At 37.5% G+C, this 20,112-nt stretch overlaps 1 protein-coding gene across 2 annotated transcripts in view; it reads right to left on the bottom strand.

The window, feature by feature from the left end:
- PPP1R21 (protein phosphatase 1 regulatory subunit 21) overlaps window positions 1-19,961 on the bottom strand; it is a 90,699-nt gene extending 70,738 nt beyond the window's left edge. Inside the window, exons 1-4 of one of the 2 annotated variants that reach the window (XM_074205544.1) lie at window positions 19,783-19,823; window positions 14,472-14,523; window positions 8,868-8,936; window positions 930-1,076 (exon numbers count right to left, since the gene is read on the bottom strand). In XM_074205544.1, coding sequence (XP_074061645.1) covers window positions 930-1,064 — 135 coding nt within the window. In that variant the 5' untranslated portion in view covers window positions 1,065-1,076; window positions 8,868-8,936; window positions 14,472-14,523; window positions 19,783-19,823. Of the gene's footprint in view, window positions 1-929; window positions 1,077-8,867; window positions 8,937-14,471; window positions 14,524-19,782 lie in introns of both variants that reach the window. The other variant, XM_074205534.1, reaches the window with a different exon arrangement.
- Window positions 19,962-20,112: the final 151 nt, after the last annotated feature.

The raw sequence follows: 20,112 nt of genomic DNA, 5'->3' as shown, positions 1-20,112 counted from the left end.
GAAATGAGGAGGGATTGTATTTCAGAGAAGCCTGGAAAAACTTGTATGAACTGATGGTGAGTGAGATGGGCAGAAGCAGAAGAACACTTTATGCCCTAATAATAATAATAATCAATCTTGATGGACTCGCTCATTCTATCAGTGCAATAATCAGCAACAATTTTAGGAAGTCTGTGACAGAGAACACCATCTGTATCCGGAGAAAGAAGTATGGAGTTTATATGAAGAACAAAAATTATTACCTTCCATTTTTAAAAAAAGTCGTCTTATGTTTTACATAATTTTGCTATCTCTAATATTTTCTTTCTTCCTTATGGATCTGTTTTTTCTCTCAACGCATTCAATTTTGATCTATGCATATCATGGAAACATTGCCTTCTGTTGGGGGGAGGGGGAGAGAAGGGAGGGGGAAACATTGCAAAATTCAAAACCTTGCAAATAAAATGATTGGCAGAAACTACTATTGTATATAATTGTAAAATAAAAAATTATATTAAAAATAAAAATAATAATTGAAATAAACACATAAAAATGTTTAAAATTTGGGGGGAAAAAGTTTTTTAAAATAACCTAAGAAAGGTCAGATTCAGAATTTAAACCCAAGTCTTCCTGACTAGAATTCTTGCCGATGGGTCTTTTCATTATAATACACAACAAAATATCAATTACTATAACCAATAAGCTACAATTTAGATAGTTAAGAAACTTAAGAAATGCTCAAAATTCTTGATTTCTCTCTACTTCTCTAAATAAGTACTGGTGTGAATGCAAGCCCAGAACTGGAATGCAACTATTTTTTGGTAAAATTTTTTCCCAGGAATAGAGGGCATATAGCACTTGTGTGAGCAAGTCTGATAAAAACTTTGCAGACTTTACAATTCAATGCCTAACTGGCAAGATGGTACTCAAATGTTTTTATTTCAGCCTACCTTATTTTTCTTGCCTCGGAGTTCACTCACAGCAAGTTCATCCTGAAGTAGTTCAACCCTCTTGGCAAGCTGCAGATTGCGAAATGTCAAACTATCCATTTCTTGTTGTAATTTTCTCAATGATTGATCCTTCATTTTTAGTTGTTCCTGCATTAACATGAAAAAATAGACCACTGCTCAGAATTCAGCCTTTAGGCTTAGAAATAATGAGTTTTTATTGTTTATTCTAAATTACACCAAAATAGAAATGTAATTCCTTACCTCTCGGAATTTTGAGACAGAAGTTTACCAAGCTAGGTTCTCAGATATTAAGCTCAAAAACAGATAATAGCTTGTCTATTAGGTGACAAACTAATTGCATAATTCATTCATTTACATATATTGATCAAATGCAAATCACCATGTCAGGATGCAAAAGATTAATTGAAATAGTCTTTGCCCTCATGAAGTTTTTACAAACCAACAAACACAAAATAAAACATAAGTACATAAGATAGGTTCAAATTATTACGTGAAATACAAGGGAGAAGCAATTATTTATCAATTGTAGATAAAAAGAAAATATTTCATCCAAAATTTACTAGCTGGATGGCTCTAAAAAAGTCATTTAATCTCTCTCAGAATATAACTCTCATAAAATAATCCCCCCAGAGTCCTCAATTATCTCTAATTCAAATTTTCTACATCCTTCAAATAATTGCAGGTGAGGAACATGGCTGTTCATATTGTGTGAATAAGCAAGGAGTTGCTAACTACAATCCTTCCAGTAAGATGGTCAACCACCAGGCTTTACCATCTGCCCCGCCATTATTCCCTAAGGTGTACCGGCCTTTCACCATCTGCTCTGCATCTACATCATCTCAGCCCCCAGGCATTGACATCTGTCATGCTGCAATACTCTTTAACAGTCACCAGATCTTTCCACTTGCCCTGATAAAGCTTCCTGTGTATGTGCTGTCCAATTCAAGTAGGCACTCCTTGAGAGGCTAGGCTGTTTTGCTTTTTTGTTTGTATCTCTAGCACTTAGCAGATTTTGAGACTTTGAGGAAGTGTTTAATTAATAAGTGCTTTTTTTCTCGTTCATTCTGCATATGCTAAATTTAAGATACTAATAAGACCTCTTAAATGTCTTAAAAACATTTGAAGAAAGACTTGGAACCTGCCAAAAAGTGCTACATGAAACTGTCCTAGTGAATGAGAATGTAAAGGAAGACTGAAGAGAATAAGAGTTTTAACCTGAGTTTTTTGGTTTTTCTCTTATAGTCTGACTGCTATATTTCAAAACTAGTTTCCTGTGAATTTTACATATTCAAAATATAATTCAAAGAAGGGGTTCAAGGACTTTGTTAGTCTGTCAAGATGGCGATATGACCTAGATTAGCACAGTTACTGAAATACAGAAGGCATTTAATAAATGTTTGATGATTTATTGTCTATAGAGGTAAGAGAGAACAGACAAAATCCTGGGAAACACCAAACAATCTTCATGGGAAACTGAAAAAGGGGAATGAGCAAAAGAAAAACAGGTGGAACTACAGGGGGGATTTTTAAAGACATATGCCTTCCTAACTATATTTTATATGAGATAGTACAATTAAGTTTTCATAAGAACTTTACATTCTTTTAAGGTCTGATTCCAGAAAAGGTTTCATTCAATATTTAAACACTCTATGTGCTCCTTTAAAGAAAACCAATAAAGTACCACTAACTTAAGACAAATTTATATATGAATTATAAAAAAGTCATACTTTGAACAGAACAAAAATGTGTTACTCAACATATCATAGTTCAATAGGCAATAATGAAAGTGAGTTTTATTTAATTCACCAAAATACAGTTCTTATAGTAAGCTCCCTTATTCATGTTAGGCCTCAATAGTTTTTTGGAATTAATAATTTATAGCTACATATCAAATTACCATCCTAAGTATACAAGTCTGTCTACATCAAAGGGCATCATGAAAGAGTAGAAAGAGGAACAGATTGAGAGTCAAGAAATTCAAGCTTTGGTTCTGACTGCCTAGTCTGAATTATTAGTACAACCATCTTCTCTCTAAAAACAACAGTTTCTTCACTGGTAAAGTGCAGGGGCTACATTAAATAATCACGAAGGTTGCTTTCAGTTCTGGGATCCTTAAAGTACTCATTCTATTATCTATATGTACATTTGTCTTAAGTGATTGATATTGCTTGAACTTTGTTTCTGAAGAAAACCCAAGAAATCAGGGAGGTGATACTACAGCATGCAAGTGAATTAGATTTGAGTAAAGGGATGATGTGCAAAGTCCTCAGCCTCACTTTGTTCTAGTGGCCAGATATGAATCAAGATAACTAGACTTGGCCCTGGAAGAGAGGCAATCAGGATTAGGTGACTTGCCCAAGGCTACACAGCTAGAAGTATCAAGTATCTGAGGCCAAGTTTGAACTCAGGTCCTCTGGAAACCAGGGCTGGTGCTCTATCAGAGCTGGTGCAATACCTAGCTGCCCTCTCTAATAGGTAAAATTTCCCTTGAAATTTTTATCAACTCATTTGCTTTTTTCACTGATGAAAGTTACAAGGCAAAATTTTGCTTAGTCCCAACCTAAATGAACCGTCTCCAAATGAAAAACATTAGAATGATCTTACTAGTAAATTCTACTAATTAAAGAAGCAAACTTATTCAAATCCTAATCTTCATATCATAGAGTAAGTCAAACTCTAATATAGTTTTGGATCTCTTCCAAAAGGTTCTGCAATGTTTCAAGGTTTCATACAATCAGTAAAATGTCATTTGCAAGAGCAGCTAGGTGGTGCAGTGGATAACACTGGTCTAGGAGTCAGAAAGACTGGAGTTCAAATGTGACCTCAGACACTTGATATTTACTAGTAGTGTTGGGCAAGTAACTCCACTGCCTTGCAAAAATAAAAAAAAAATGTCATCTGAAAAAAGGGTACTTGGATCTAACCACCCATACAAGAAAAACCAAATGGATGAGGAATGCCTATTCCCCTGATAGTGATATGAACTTAGATCAAAAGCCTGCAGAACTTATCCAGTTACATATATAGATGAATCCCATAGACAGACAGACATGCACAATTTATATAGACACTGAAAATAAACAACGAGTAAGGACAAGAATTAAAAGTTTGAGAAATTTAAAAGCTCTTAATTACACCCAACTTTTCCGTGAAACAAAGGCCCATCGTTTTTAATACCAATATTCTACTGATATCATGTGACTGTGATTCCCAGTCCATTAGTTTCCAAAGCCTCTATAATTAGCCAGGCTCCAGCCTAAACCTTATCCCATTCACTCATTATGCTTCTAGACCCTGAGTGGTATAAAATCCCTTTTATCACCCCCATACTCTGTCACCATGGCAACTAGGGAATGCAATAGAAAGAGCACTTGTTTGTAGTCATCTTCCTGAATTCAAATCTGACCTCAGAAGCTTGACCCTAGGAAAGTCACTTAACCCTCTATGCCTCAGTTTCCTCATGTGAAAATAAAGAAAATATCGAGGATGGAGGTAAATTGACCTTCTTCCATACACAGAAAATTACAGAAAGAAAGGGACAAGAGCACCCAATAAGGAAAGAGTCTGGCTGGGCTGCCAATCCATATCAGTGATGGGTCCATCCACAGTGAGATCAAGATCCATGATAATTTTAAGATATCAGCCCAATAAATGTAAGACCATAGCTACAAAGCAATAAAAATTAATCTCTTCCTAATCTCATAACTAAAATAGCTATTATTTACAAGTGGCACATACCAAGTAGTCAAGCAATAGGAATAGAAGAAGCAGCAGAAACAGCTAACATTTATACTGTGCCCACCATGTGCCAGTCTCTGTGCTAAGCACTTTACTGCTATCTTATTTGATCCTCACAAAACTGGGAGGTAAATATGATCATTATCCCCATTTTACAGTTGAGAAAACAGAGGCAAATAAGTTTAAATGACTCGTCCAGGATGACATAGCTAATGAGTGGTTAAGGCAGGATTAGGTCTAAGGTCCTTCTGACTTCAGGTCTGGAACTCTATCCACTAAACTACTGCTACTTCAAAACAGTGACTAATGTGATGAAATGCCTAAAACTCAGCTACTCCATCTAATCATTAACTTTAAGAAGACATCCACCTAGGTAATGAATATAGTCAGTAACTTCTCTTTAAAATTCAAACAGAAATAACTCTGGGAAGGATATTAAAAACCAGAACAGGTTAGCAAAAAAAAAAAAAAAGCAATTTCTTTAAGAGTTTTCATGTTTGTTTAGACCATATGATAGTGGATTTCTGTTGTTTTAAGTGGAAAGACACTGATTTCACACCTCTTAAAAAGAAAAAGTCAAGAGATACCACTAATTCCTGATTTATTAAGTGACAAAGTTTCTTACAATAAAGTGCAATGTTAGCAAATATGTTAATAAAGGAATTACTGTATAGTACAATCTGGAAGAAGGAAAAAAGGTTACAGACTTAGCAGGTTTCTTTTTATTACCTAAATAAATCTTGAATAATTTAATAGCAAAATCATGTTTCCTCTAAATACACCCATATGAGTAAATGTTTTAGAGGAATAGCAATTTTTTTATTCAGTTCAATTTTATTTTTTATGGTTTACTTATTTATTTTCACATTACTACAATAATCTCGTTGTAAAAGTAAACATAATACCCCCTCCCCCCAAATGAAAAACCTCAAGAAAATAAAGTGAGAGGAAAAAATGTACTTGACTGTGTTCAGATACCATAGGCTCTGTCTCTGAGAAGGGTTGCATTTTTTATATCACAAGTTTATCAGAGAAGTTGCTTCAATAGTTTTCCCACAGTTGCTGTTATTAACTGTATTTCCCGCCATTCGTTCCTCCCCATTCCCATTTAATCTATTCTTTCTCACCTTTAACTCTGTACCTCCTCAATAGTATGCTGTATCTGACTACCCTCTCCTACAATCTTCCCTTTCTTCAATCATCTACACCCCCCCCCCTTCTCTCACCTTCTCCCCTTTCTCCTATCCCTTTTCATTCCTTTTTTCCTCTACGGTAAGATAGATTTCTATACCCTACTGAGTATGTATATTATTTACTCTCTGAGACACTTCTGATTAGAATGAAGGCTCACTCATTCCCCCTCACCTTCCCCCTTTCCACTCCATTGCAAAAACTTTCTGACTCTTTTACACGAAATATCTTAGCCCATTCTAACCTCTCCTTTCCCTTTCTCCCAGTACATTCCTTTTTCACCACTGACTCCATCTTTATAATATGTGGTTGGTTCTTGTCCTTCTTTATTGAAAAAGACCAAAATGACATCACTATGCTTGAGACAAATTACAGTGTGTCCAACTGTGACTATTCAGACCAATATGAGCTCAGAATACTCTACCACAGGTGAGGCACAAATAGGCCATGGATCTACATAAATCATGTTTCCTTTGAGCTGCTTCAATTCTGCCTTTCTCAGTACAGCACCCTCACGGATGAGGGCATGCCATGCTGGGTAATCCTATGCCAGTGTCTCCTTAGCAGTACAATCAATTCTAAAGTTCTCCAATGAGACCTTCAGAGTATTTCAGTATCACTTTTTCTGACTCCTTGTGAGTGCTTGCCCTGTGTGAGTTCTCCATAAAATAGTTTTTGTGGGAAGTATATATCTGGCATTCTAACAATATGTCCAACTCATCATAGTTGCACTCTCTGTAGTACTGTTGGAATGCTAAGCAGTTTAGCTGAAGAAAGGACCTCAGTGTCTGGTATATTCTGCCAGGTGATCTTCAGAATCTTCCTAAGACAATTTAAATGGAAGCGACTCAGTTTCCTGACATGGTGCTGGTAGACTATCCAGGTTTCACAAGCATATAGCAATGAGATCAATGCAACAGCTCTGTAGCCCTTCAGTTTGTAGTCAATCTAATACCTCTTTTCTCCCTTATTTTCTTTCAGAGTCTCCCAAATACTGCATTCGCTCTGGTAATGCGTCAACCTCATTGTCAAAGTGTATCTCCTTAGAAAAGACACTGCCAAGGTAAGTGAACTTATCCACAGTACTCATAACTTTTCCATTTGCTGTAATCAATGGTTCCACATAAGGATGGTGTGATGCTGCCTAATGGAGCACCTGGGTTTTCTTGGTATTAAGAAGAAAATTGACACAAACAATAGAGAATCAATCTATACTTTGTTACATGTCAGTTTCAAAGGCTGCACTGAGGGCACAACCATCTGCAAACAGAAGATCATGCACCAACACTCCCTCCACTTTGGTCTTGGCTTGAAGCCTTTTCAAGTTAAAGAATTTGCCAATAATGTTATAGCTGACCTTGAGTTCATGTTCATCCTCAGCGCAAGCATTTGATAACATGGCTGAAAATATCATGCTAAAAAGTATGGGAGCAAGGACACATCCTTGTTTTCCTCTAGGGTAAGACAGATTTATATACCCTAGTGTGTTTGTTGTTTCCTCTCTGAGTCACTTCCAATAAAAATGAGGGTTCACTGATTTCCCCTCACCTTCCCCCCCTTCCATTCCATTGCAAAAAACATTTTTGTGACTCTTTTACATTAAATATCTTAGCCCATTCTACATCTCCTTTCCCTTTCTCCCAGTACATTCAGTTTTTGCCCATTGACTCCATCTTTTATATTATACCTTCATATTCAGTTCCCTCTTGTAGCTTGTCTATATATACTCCTTCTAACTGCTCTAATAAATGAGACAGTTCATATGAGTTACCAACATCTTGTTCCTATGCAGGAATACAAGCAGTTCAACATCATTAAATCCTCATAATTTACCCTTCCCATCCACCCTCTCTATGCTTCACCTGAGGCCTGTACTTGGAGGTTAAACTTTCTGTTCAGCTCTGGTCATTTCAACAGGAAAGTCTGGAAGTCCCCATTGAACGTCCATCTTTTCAACTGAGAATGTTCAGTTTTGCTGGGTAGTTGGTTCTCAGTTTTAATCCAAGCTCTTCTGTCTTTTAGAATAACATATTCCAAGCCCTATGAACCCTTCACGTAGATGTTGCTAAATCCTGTGTAATCCTGACTATATCATGGTAACTAATTTATTTCTTTCTGGCTGCTTGTAATATTTTTTCTTTGACTTGGGAATTCTAGAATTTGGCTATAATATTCCTGAGAGTCAGGAGGTGATTAGTGGATTTTCTCCATTTCTACTTTATCCTCTGCTTCTAGGATATCAGGGCAATTTTGTTGGATAATTTCTTAAAAAATGAAGTCTAGGTTCTTTTCCTGGTCATGACTTTTAGGTAGCCCAATAACTTTTAAATTATCTCTCCTGGATCTGTTTTCCAGGCCAGTTGTTTTTCCAATGAGGTATTTCACATTTTCTTCTAGTTTTTCACTCTTTTGGTTTTGTTTTATTGTTTCTTGATTCCTTACAAAGTCATCAACTTCACATAGCTCCACTCTACATTTGAAGGAGTTATTTTCTTCAGAGAGCTTCCTTATCTCCTTTTCCACCTGGTCAAGTCTGCTTGTTCCAACCTCACTCTCGGTGGAATAGACCTTTCCCATGGATCTTCCAAATTGTCTTGAACTGGAATATTGTTGCACTCAAATCGTTCTATGGGTTCTTCCACTTTAGAATTTGGCTTCATCATGATTTTATGGCATTTGGAGTTTTCTAGGGAAGAGCTTTGGGGAATTCCAGTCTCCAAGCTACCATCTTGGCTCTGCCCTTCCCCCCCATAGCAATTTTAACAGTAAAATTCTTAGTCAAAAAAATCAAAGCATATAACACTCAAAAAACAAGCTGATGAGCAAACAGAAAACCAAAGCAAAAAAGGTTAAAGTCCCTGTCAATGTAACTTTGTAAATCTGTGGCAGAGCTGGGCCTTTAACCTAGTAGCCCTTACTGGATAGCCAACATATTTAATTTGATTTAACAATCAAGCTCTAAGTTAATATAAAACAAAAGCCTCATACCTTTAAAGCAGTTGAATTCGCTTGTTCATCCACAACACCTTTTTTTAAGACCTGGTTCTGAGCTCGAAGCTGAAAATACAAAAATTATTCATTCCAAATGCACTTAAGTATAAACAAATTTATAATTTCTTTCAAAAATGATTCTGAAAAGAACTAAACAGATCTTCCAAATACAGTATCATAAATACTCAAAGATCATATATACATAATATATACATACACACACACACACACACCTATAGACAATAATGTAAAAAACCTCAATACATTTGCTAATTTATTTTTAGTTTTGGCAAATCAATTTTCATTTCTTTCATAGTTCTTAGTTTACAACTCTTCAACTGTATGCATGAAGCTTCCATTATACAATGAACAATGAGTGAATTGAATCATTGTAATAGACTAAAGCACCCAAACAAGATGTGCTATTGTGTATAAATTTGGCAAATATTTATTGAATGCTATTTCCAAAATATGTTTAAATGGATGTAGAAGGAACCTGAGAGACACTTACATAAGAGGTATCTTCAAGGTATCTTAAAGTATAGCTAAAACTAACCAAATACATATATGCGCTTAAAAAACAGGTATATACAGTGAGTGCTCCAGTTCAGAAAAGGAAAAACCAATATGGACTGAATGAGGTAGTCAAGAAAAAGGTAGGAACTGAAATGGTTTTCAGAGGAATGGTAGAATGTAAATAATAAAAGAGGCAGTAGAAGAGTATTCAACCACAATAAGAGAATCTGAACAAAGACAATGTTTTATTCAGTTAAGTCGAGACAAAAAAATTAATCACTGGAAGAACCCTAAATAATGAATATTAAAATTCTGGGAAAAACAGGTTGTTCTCTAAGGAACTGAAAACATCAAGAATATGGCCACTTCTAAGTCTTCATAGATCCAGATTCCATCAGCTGGAAAATAAATAATAGAAATATTACTTTGTTTCCAAAAAAACCCAAGGGAGTTTAAAATATTGAATATTAAAGTTGACACTCCACAAAAAACTAAAAATAGTGATAGAATTAAGGGAATTAAGCAGGATCTTCAAAAAACAGACTAAAAATGGAGACTTCTGATTATAAAAACAACAATGTACATTTGGATCATGCCATCCATGTTCATTTATGTTAAAACAATTGCATCTGTATAACCCAAGTATTAAGATACTGAAAGAAGATAAAGAAAAGTCTCTAGCAACTGACTGAAAGTCTAGAGAGAACAATCCAAGTATAACTAGGTCCAAACCTCACAACCACAAACAAAGAACTGAAACTTAAGACATTAATGACACTCTTCCATTCATCCAAAATTTGATGGAATAACCAGTACTTACGGAATATCTATCATGTACAAGACACTTCTAAGTACTTTTGGGAGAATACAGAATAAGGTGAAAAAGAGACCTTGCTCACAAGGAATCTGTAATCCAGATAAGGGTGTATGGACAAAAGCGTATATGCATGGGGAAATGAGCACAAAAGATGGGCCAAGCTGCTAAAAATTAAAGTTTGAAGTGATATAGAAACAAGAAAGTTTAAATGAGCAATGCAGATGGGATGCATGGGGAAATCAAACTGCCAAATTAAGTTTTTTTAAAATGTATAAAAGATAGAAAAGGCAACTAAAAAGGAATACAAAAAGGTAGTGAGGTATAGTAACAATAATAATAATAGCAGTTAATATTTAAGTAACATTTTAAGATTTACAAAATTCTTTACAAATAAATATAAGCTAATTTGATCCTAACAAGCAACCCTGGAAAGTAGATGCTATTGTTATACTCATTTTATACATGAGGAAATTGAGGCAGACAAAGAAGAGGTTAAGTGACTTGCTCAGGTTCACAAGCTAATAAAGTGTCTGAGGTTGGATTTGAAATAGATGTTCCTCACTCCAGGTCCATCCATCATGCAACTCAGCTGCCATAAGGCAACTGTAATTGAGAAATTTCTGGGCTTTAAAAATGCTGAAGTTCAGAATGAATTAAGACTGGCATTAAATTTTAAGGACAAGAGGAAAATTATTTTAGTTCTATGAAGAAAAAATAAGGATCAAAGGAAATATGTAATCATTGCTTTTAAAATGAGAAAATAAAATAAACAAATTTCTTAACTCTTATTTTACTTCATTTGCTTTTTCTGCCAAGAGGAATGATGATTGTCCTAGAAGGAATATAAAAAAAGCTAATAGGAACATGTAATGCAAGATAAAATAAGAAAATAATAAGAGTGAGTGACTTCCCTGGATGGTTTTTTAGATCACAAGGCTCAAACAAAAGACATCCTAGAAGACTTAAAAAAAAAAAATCTGACAAATGGGATTTCTGAGCCACCCATCAAGAAGCTTATAAGCACAATGAATTTAAGCCATACACAAGTCTAGAAAGGGATAAAGACAGAAAGAAAAGAATAGAGAATGCAAAATTGAGATCAGTGGAGATGGACTTTGTCACATTTTAGGAAGAACCCTAGTAACCTGGAGAACACCCAGAAGAGAACAACTAAGCAAATGAAGAGCCTTGGATCATGCTGTATACACAAGGAGTAGCTAAAGAAACTGGAGCTGTTTAATCTGGAGAGGAAAGGAAAAACTTAGGAGGAACATGAGAGCTATCTTCAAGTTTCCGGAGGAAATATAGTATGTTTGATTACCAAACAACTAGGCTCAATGGATAAAAACTGAAGAGAAGATTTAGACCTAATGTAAGGATATCTTCCTATCAACAGAGCTTTATAAATGTGAAATGGACTGCACTATGAGGTGGTAAATCTCCCACCTCCCCATCTCATAGGAAGTTTCCAAGAGGAGTTAAGATAAAAATTTTACAGGAAAATGTTAGAAGAAATTCTTACTCATATATAGTTTGAATCAGAAAGCTTCCATAGATCTTTCCACCTAAGACTCTGTGAAATATCTTAACATCACATAGAAATAAAATGTAATCACTTGTTACACATGCAAACATGGTTACCTAAAATAAAGTTAATAAAATAGATTACATTACCTAAAGCCTTCTTTCAGTGTTTATGGATTTGATCTAATTAATGCAATGTTCTAGATGCCCTTTTATGATACACTAGCTTGTGGACCAGCTCTAGTTCAATATTTCCTTATGGCCTATGAGCTAAGAAAAAGATCATTCTTAGTTCATTGGCTATACAAAAATGGGGTGTAGGACAAATTTGGCCCAAAACCTATGGTTTGCTAACCCAGCACAAGATTATATTGCTACTGACAATATAGAGCACAAGTCTTTTAGGGCACACTCCTTCCAGCTAGTTGGCACAGTGGATATAGCAACAGGTCCTAGATTGGGAGAACTTGAGTTCAAATTTGGCTTCAGACATTTACTAACTGTGTGATCCTGGAAAAGTCACTTAACCCTGTTTCCTCCAAACAAAAACATATACTATTGCCATTAAAGGACACAATTCTAACAAAGGTTTTTTTTTAGTGTATCTACCTTGTGTATCTCTTGTTTAGTGGATAGAGCATGATATAGGTAATGACACCTCAGTTTCTAGTCATTATAATTGTATTTTTAAATCCTAAAAGAAATGATGTCTATGCTTCAGCATTACTAATAACACTAGTTCTCAACGGCTCTATTTCTTCATCTGCAAAATGAAAGCCTTAAAACATACGATTTCTAAGAACCTTTACAACTCTTCATCTTACATTCAGCATTTAAAACCCCTCACAATATGGCCCCTACCTGCTTTTCAAGACTGCTTACATTTTACACTCCCTGGAATTCTACAATCTAGCTACATTGTCTACCAGACATTCCTCAAGAACAACACTCTGTCTCTCAACTCAATGCATATGCATTGGCATGCCTAGAATGTTCTCATCCTCCAACTTCTGTATCTTTGATTTCCCTTCAAAACTCAGCTCAGATTCTAAATTCTGTAAAACTTTCTTCTCTTCATTATTAGTGCCTTCTCTCTAAGATTATATATAAATTCTGTTTTTGCTTTTCTTTGTAACTCTGGCACTCAGCAGCAGAATGCCTGCCACTAAGAAAAACTTAACAAATTTTTGTTGACTAATCAAAGAAAGGTTAACACATCTCTATTAGTTGTACATCAAGAATATCAGCAACTCTGAAAATCAAGTCTTTAATATCCTTAACAGCTTCTTTTTGAAAAATTGATTATTGGGGCGGCTAGGTGGTGCAGTGGATAGAGCACCACTGGCCTTGGAGTCAGGAGTACCTGGGTTCAAATCCGGCCTCAGGCACTTAATAATTACCTAGCCATGTGGCCTTGGGCAAGCCACTTAACCCCATTGCCTTGAAAAATCTAAAAAAAAAAAACAACCCTAAAAAAACCTGATTATTCCTGACCCTGATGTTTTTTTCTATTGCCTTTTTTCAAATGAAATAAAATGCACCTATTCAGCAGAGAAATCTTCCTATACAGGTTGTTTGTTTCAAGACACCTCATCACTGACCCGAGCTCCTCCGTGTAAGTTGTTCTTTCAAGAACAGCAGTAAACTATACTTAGCTATAAGCTTCCACTTTGAAGGAACAAAATTTCATCCTTAAAAGAGACCTTAGAGACCAATTTGTCCAATCCTCTGCCTATAAAAAGAATTCCCTCTCTGATATATGAGAAAAATAAACACATTGAAGCTTTTCCTTGAATATTTCCAAATGAGTATGAACATAATTTACTGAGACAGTCTCTTCCATTTCCATACAGTGCTAATTCTGAAAAAAGATTCCCCTTACAAAGAATTTCAGTTATCCTCATTGTAACTTCTATCCATTTCTCCTAATTCTGCCCTTTGAAGCCAAGCCAAAAAAGAAAAAAAAAAGTTGATTCCCTCTTCCAAATTATAGTCCTTCAGTTACCTGAAAGCAACTATCATGTACCACAACAAAATTTTCTCCTGGGTAAACATTCATTCAATCTATACTCATACAACATTTGGGATAGGTTGGTTTAGCAGGGAATTCATTCTCAACCAGTAAGCTTTTTGATATCTCCTTCAAGAACCAAAGCTGGACCCTCATTCACGCAAAAGATTGATGGCAAGTGAAACTGAAAATGATAAGACACCATTCACTTGGTGTTACTTTAATTAATCCTTATTTTTGAAGCTTGAAGGTATCAGAAGTCATCACTGACAAAATATGGGTTATCAACCAACTGCAATGTAAGGCACCTGCTAACATTTGAAAAAAATTCAGATATTCCTTCTCCCATAGATTGGGTTTGGGGAAACTCTCACCTTGTCTTCCAGTCTTAGCCACTGATGAAGATAGTCTATCCTTAACTTATCACTTCGGGGGATAAGATCATCAACTGGTTAAAACAAAATCAATTAAAATAATTTCAATAAGCCTGACACATCTAAACTACATCTTTCTCTGGAGTAGGGCTCTATGGTATTTGGTCTCTAGTACTTTTGTTTGTTAAAGAGCTATGACTAGACTATTCAAGGTAGTAACTAACTTAGAGTCTCAAACAGTCATAAATCGGCATCATTTTAGGAATCCTAGATATTACAGACCACTCCATGTAACAGAGTGGAAAAGGCAATGGAATTGGAGTTGGGAAACCTGGAGTTGGGGCTCTACTACATATTACCTGTGAAGCCTTGGGCAAATCATTTAACCTCGTGGGATCTCAGTTTCCTCATCTGTAAAATGAAAAAGAGCATGATGTAGTATAAAGAGCACTGGATCTACAAGCAGAAGAGCTGGCTGGTTTTTTTTTTTGTCTGACCTTACTGAACCTCAGTTTCCTCATTTGTATAATGAATGAAATGGACAAGGCAATCTTTTTTTTTAAATCCCTTCTAAAACATATGATTCTACAAAAGCTTTGTCTCTGCCATTAACTAGCTATATGTATTGTTTAATCCTAAGGCTTTCAGTTCCTGCAGCTATAAAATTATGAGAGGGACCAATCAACATAGAGGTTTTTAAAAATCTCTAAATACACAAATCATAACTCTGATTCTATCTTCCCAAATATCAACTATCCTGTTATCACGTTTAAAAAAAACCTTCCTGAAGACAAGGTCCTCCCAAAGGTAAATTTAAAAAACAACAACACTGCAAAGTGGTAGAAAGATAAGACTCCTAGAGAAAAATTAAAGTTCAATTTCTTTAATGTTTTTCCCTGCAATGAGTTTGGCATCTTATTCTAAGTGCACATATACTACCCCATATTTACCTAGTCAGCTCTTGCCTCGGGGACAACACCAACATTTGAAGATACTTTACATTCTGAAAATTTTTTGAAAGGACATCAATGGGTTCCAATAGAATGCAGAAGCTCCAGCAAAAGAGCAGACTGAAAATTGAAGAGACGCAACTGATCTAACAAAAAGAAAAGGATAGAGGATTTCTGCTGCAATGGCAGTAGAAGCAATCAATGGACTGGATACAAAATCAGGTATGAAGATAGTCTTTATTCTTGTACCTACTGTTTCTTCTCGGATTCAATATTGTCTAAGGAATTCCCCTGTTCTGACTTCAAACCAGAAAAACTTCTGAAAACTCGCTCTTGAAATTTATCAATAATCTTTCTTAAGTGGTCAAATAAATGAGCTTTTTCCTCACTTAATTTTCCTTGATCTCTTGATAGCATCTGACTTTGACCACCCCTCTTTTTAAAAACTCTCTTTTCCCCTTGCCATTAAAAAAAAACACAACCCTGTACAGGGTTTTCTTTTAGTTCCCTGATCAATTATTTGTGTCTTCTTGGCTGGTTCATCCCCACACCAAGGGAATAACTCAAGGTTGTCTTTGGTTTCAGAGGTTTCTCTAGATACTCTCTTCCCTGAGACACTAATTATTCTCACAGCTACAACTATTATCTCTACAAAGATGACTTCCAAATTTTATGTCCAGCCATACCTTTTTATCCCAAAACATATCTCCAGCACATTGAACAGTTTCACTTAGCTGTCACTTCAAGTAACTCAGATGACCTCAGAAACAGAAAAGCTTCTCAGATCACCAGTCATACTTCTAGCCCAACTCTTTAATACCATAAAGGGGAGTAATTCCTGTAGAAAAGAAGACTTCAGTTTCAACTATCACAAACACCAAGCACGGACATATTGCCAATGAACAGGTAATACCAAAAACAGAGAAACAGTAGTGCCCAGAGACCACTAGCCTTGCTTCCACTTAGGCTCTGCAGAAATAATCCAGGAAAAGCATGCTGATGGATGAGGGGTCTGCCATCCCTGACACACCAATACCATCCTACAGTCAACCACCAACCCAACGACCACTTACAAGTGAATTTAGTTCCAAAACCAGGGGCAAAGAATCACTCTCCATATCCCTCAGTAATACCCAAAGGGATAGGTCAGAAAGGCAATTATTTCTGCAGGTGCTACAACCCCAAAATCCTCCTAAATCCAGTCACAAATGATCCAGAAAAGAAAGTTCTTGCCACTGTCAAATGACTCAATTTCAAAAATCAATCTGATTTTATTAAAAGACACTAAACAATAGGAACTGCCACCTGCTTCACCCCCTGCACCCAAGGTTCCCATTATGGGCCCTTCCATAAACAGTACAGTTTAGATCTTAGATCTATGTGGTCTCCCCATTAAACTATGAGCTTCTCAAGATAAGAGGCTGTCTTGCTTTTTCTGCTCTTATCCCCAGCAATTTTGTGAGTAATAAGTACTTTTCCCTTCCATTCATGCATTCCTTTTATCTGCTAGGGACACTCTGTAAGTTAAATTCAACCCTTCCAAAAGGAGTGTCCCTCCCCATCTCCCGGCACAGAATAGTCCCAGAGAAGCTTAGACTCTCCCCTTCCCACCTACCTTCAAAAAGAAACTTGTATTTATTTTTATGTACTTATGTGTAAACATGTTGCCTACATCAATGGAAAGGATATTTCTTGAAGGAAATAGACTGTTTCTTTGTATCCTCAGGGCACACCAGAGGCATTTAAATGTTTGCTGATCCATTCTCCTTACTCTGGTGAGTAACACTACCAAACCTCCAGGTCATTTCAGAATCATCCTTCATACCCAAAAATCCAATTAAACACAGAGACTTATTCTCCTTCCTCTTGCAATACCCCTTTCTTCTAATTCCCATTTCCTACTCTACTCTAGGGTGTTGGAAGTGGGAAGATCTTCATAGCTCCTGGCTATGTAAGACTGTAAAAGTCTTCCACTGGTCTTCCTGCTTTTACTGTCCTCTAATATACCTACTGTGCATATAGCCACCAGATTAACCTTTCTGAAAAACCACTATCAAGATGTCACTTTTCTGCTCTAAAACCTTCTATTACTCCCCACGGGCCATAAGATAAAATTCAAACTTCTCAGACTTGAATAGCCTATTGATAATACTACAGACTGCTTAGAGGAAACTGCAAAGTTTTAATCATATTATTTCCCTAGACAAAACCTTCACTGGTTTATAGACTAAAACCCAAACAACTAAGCTTGGTATTCTAGATTCTGTCTTATTTTTTTTTTATTCTAACAGAAGAAAAGTACACAATTTCCCCCAACTCCTCATCACATACTCTCTACTCTGGACATGTTAGTACCTACACATGCCCTGTGCTTGCTTATCTCTGTTCCTTTGTTCACACTGTTTTCTCCACCTAAAATATCCCTTTTTTGTCAAAACTTCTAGCTTTCATGACTCTATCCAAATTTCACTTCCTCCATCATCTTCCCCAAACCTGTGGCTGGAAGCAAATTCTTCTTCCTCAAAATTTCCATAGGTTTGTAAGTAACTTCTTTATGTCTCTTCACATCCTACATGGCATTACAGTTATTTATGTTTTCATCTTATCTCCATCAAATTTTAATTAGTGTGATTAGTCCCCGAAAGGACAGAACTAAACATCATGCAAAGAACAGGCACAAATTACAGTTTTCTAATATTCCTCACAAGTCATTCAACAATCATTTATTAAGCACTTACTAAGATCCAGACAGTGGTGATAAAAAGAAATACACACAGTCCCAGCTCTCAAGGAGCTCCCATCCTAATAGAGGAGACAATATACCAATAAGTATGTAAATACAATATGTCTGAAGTGTAAATAAAAAGCAATCTCAGAGAGAAGGCACTAGCAGTGAGGGGAAAGGACTAAAAAAGGTCTTTTGCAGAAAGTGAGATTTAAGTTAAGTCTTGAAAGGGGCCAGGGAAGTCAAGAGATGGAAGTAAGGAAAGAAAGCATTCCAGGTATGAAGGGCTGTCAGTGAAAAGACGTTGAGAGGGGTGATGGAGTGTCATGGGATATATGAGGAGCAGCAAGGAGCCAATGTATCTGGATCACAAAGTTCATGGAGAGGAGCAAAATATAAACACACCAGAAAGTAGTAAGGAGTCAGATGACTATCCAGATGGCAAACCTTCCCTAATCCAAATGGGTTCATCCAATCCTCTCATTAGGATCTCTTCAGTCATAATGCTCCAAATCCTCACCTGATCAACATGAAATGTCATCTCCTATCCTTTAATAACAAATCCTAGCCAACTTAAGTTCAGCTACAAGGCTCCATGATGCCTTCCCCAAACTAATAACGCACTCTCTTCCTCCTCTGTTGTCTTAAAGCGGTTAACTTCTATGTTGGCATTAATCCTATCCTGCCTTGTATCTTAACTTTTTCATGTATATGACTTGTCTCCTTGATGAGGCTGAAGTTCCTCAAGGGAGATGCCAAGGAGTTCTCTATTATCTCCCTCTACATCTTGTACAAAAATCACAAAGCATTTAGCATAGGCAGTACCAAACACTGTAGCAATTCACTCTATGTGCTACATCTATAGAGTAATGAAAACTAATGTCTACGAGTGTGGGTATTTTGTTTTAAAGATTGTTGTATGAGGGGGTGACTAGGTGGTGCAGTACATAGAGCACTGGTCCTCGAGTCAGGAGTACCTGAGTTCAAATCCGACCTCAGACACTTAATAATTACCTAGCTGTGTAGCCTTGGGCAAGCCACTTAACCCCATTACCTTGCAAAACTCTACAAAAATAAAATAAAGATTGTCCTATGTCTTTTCCTATACTTTTGTTCTAGAACTCATAAAAGTATTTTTGGAATTCCTTCAGAGCAAGTTTATTGACCAGAAAAGTCTCATTACCCTACCCTCATTACCTTGGGAAGTATGTTGTTTCACTGTCATTGTATTATCTAGTTTTGCAATATGCAAGGTAGCATAGTGCAATAGTAATGGTGGACCTGCAGTCAGGAAGACCTGAATTCAAATCTAGACATTTCAAGTTCCTTGGCTATGGGCAAGTCATTTAATATTCCTCAGTTTCCACAACTACGAAATGGGGATACTAACTGGACAGAGTTGCCCTAAAGATTAGATGAGACAATATTTGTCAGGCACCTGGCTCTATCTAGAAGGCTTGCTCCCTCTCACTCCGTCCCCCTGGCTTGGATCATAAAAAGTTTTGGGTTTTTCAAAAATACAAAGCGCAAAGATTCGTCACTCTTTAAGACATGATGTAATTCGGTATTGAAGGGACCTTAGAGAAAATTCATAGATTCAAATTCCTTCAGTTCGGCCCATGGGCAGCTTGTCCAGGATTGGAATCTGGCCATCACGTCTACGATAAATCCACCGCACTCCCACTATATAATGATTGCCTTCTATTCAAAACAAAGGTGACCCACTCTTTAGGCAGCTCCCCAAAATGTCTGAGCCGGGGTAGCATTATTTTTTAAGTGCCTAGTCCCTCCAATTCACGGCTTCGAAGGAGGCAACCCTGGGCGCGGCGGCTTGGTCCTAGCGTGTGGACAGCCCGGGCGGGCGTGCAGCCTCGTGGCCCAGGACGCGGGGCTCCCCGCGGAGGGGGCCAGGCTGGCACAGGCTGCCCGGGAGGCCTGGCTGCCATGGCAACGGAGGGGCGCGCCGGGCGGGGCGGGGCGGGGGGGGGCCGCTACCTTCGAGTACTCCTGAGCCAGCTTCTGGTACTTCCCCTGCAGGTCCGCCGCCGCCATGGCGCCCCCCGCGCCGTCCGGGGCGCGCGGCCCAGCCCGGCTCCCGTCCCCTCCACCCCCAAGCCCCGGGGTCGCTCGCCAGCTCGGCGCCGCCAGCGCCCTCGCCGGGCACCGGGCTCTGGGCAGGGAGCCGCCGCCTCGGCCGCCGCCGCCGCCGCCGCCGCCGCCGCCACTTCCGGGTTCGCCCGCAGGGAGAAAGGCGGGGGGGAGGGAGGAGCGGAGAGGGCGGGAGGACGTCGTGAGGCCCCGCCCCCACGCCGGGGGACGCCGCCG

The sequence above is a fragment of the Macrotis lagotis genome, chromosome 1, assembly GCF_037893015.1.
Source record: "Macrotis lagotis isolate mMagLag1 chromosome 1, bilby.v1.9.chrom.fasta, whole genome shotgun sequence".
NCBI classification, from domain to species: Eukaryota; Metazoa; Chordata; class Mammalia; order Peramelemorphia; family Peramelidae; genus Macrotis; species Macrotis lagotis.
Note: the sequence above shows the minus strand (reverse complement) of the source record. Positions and strands in the feature narration are given on the sequence as shown.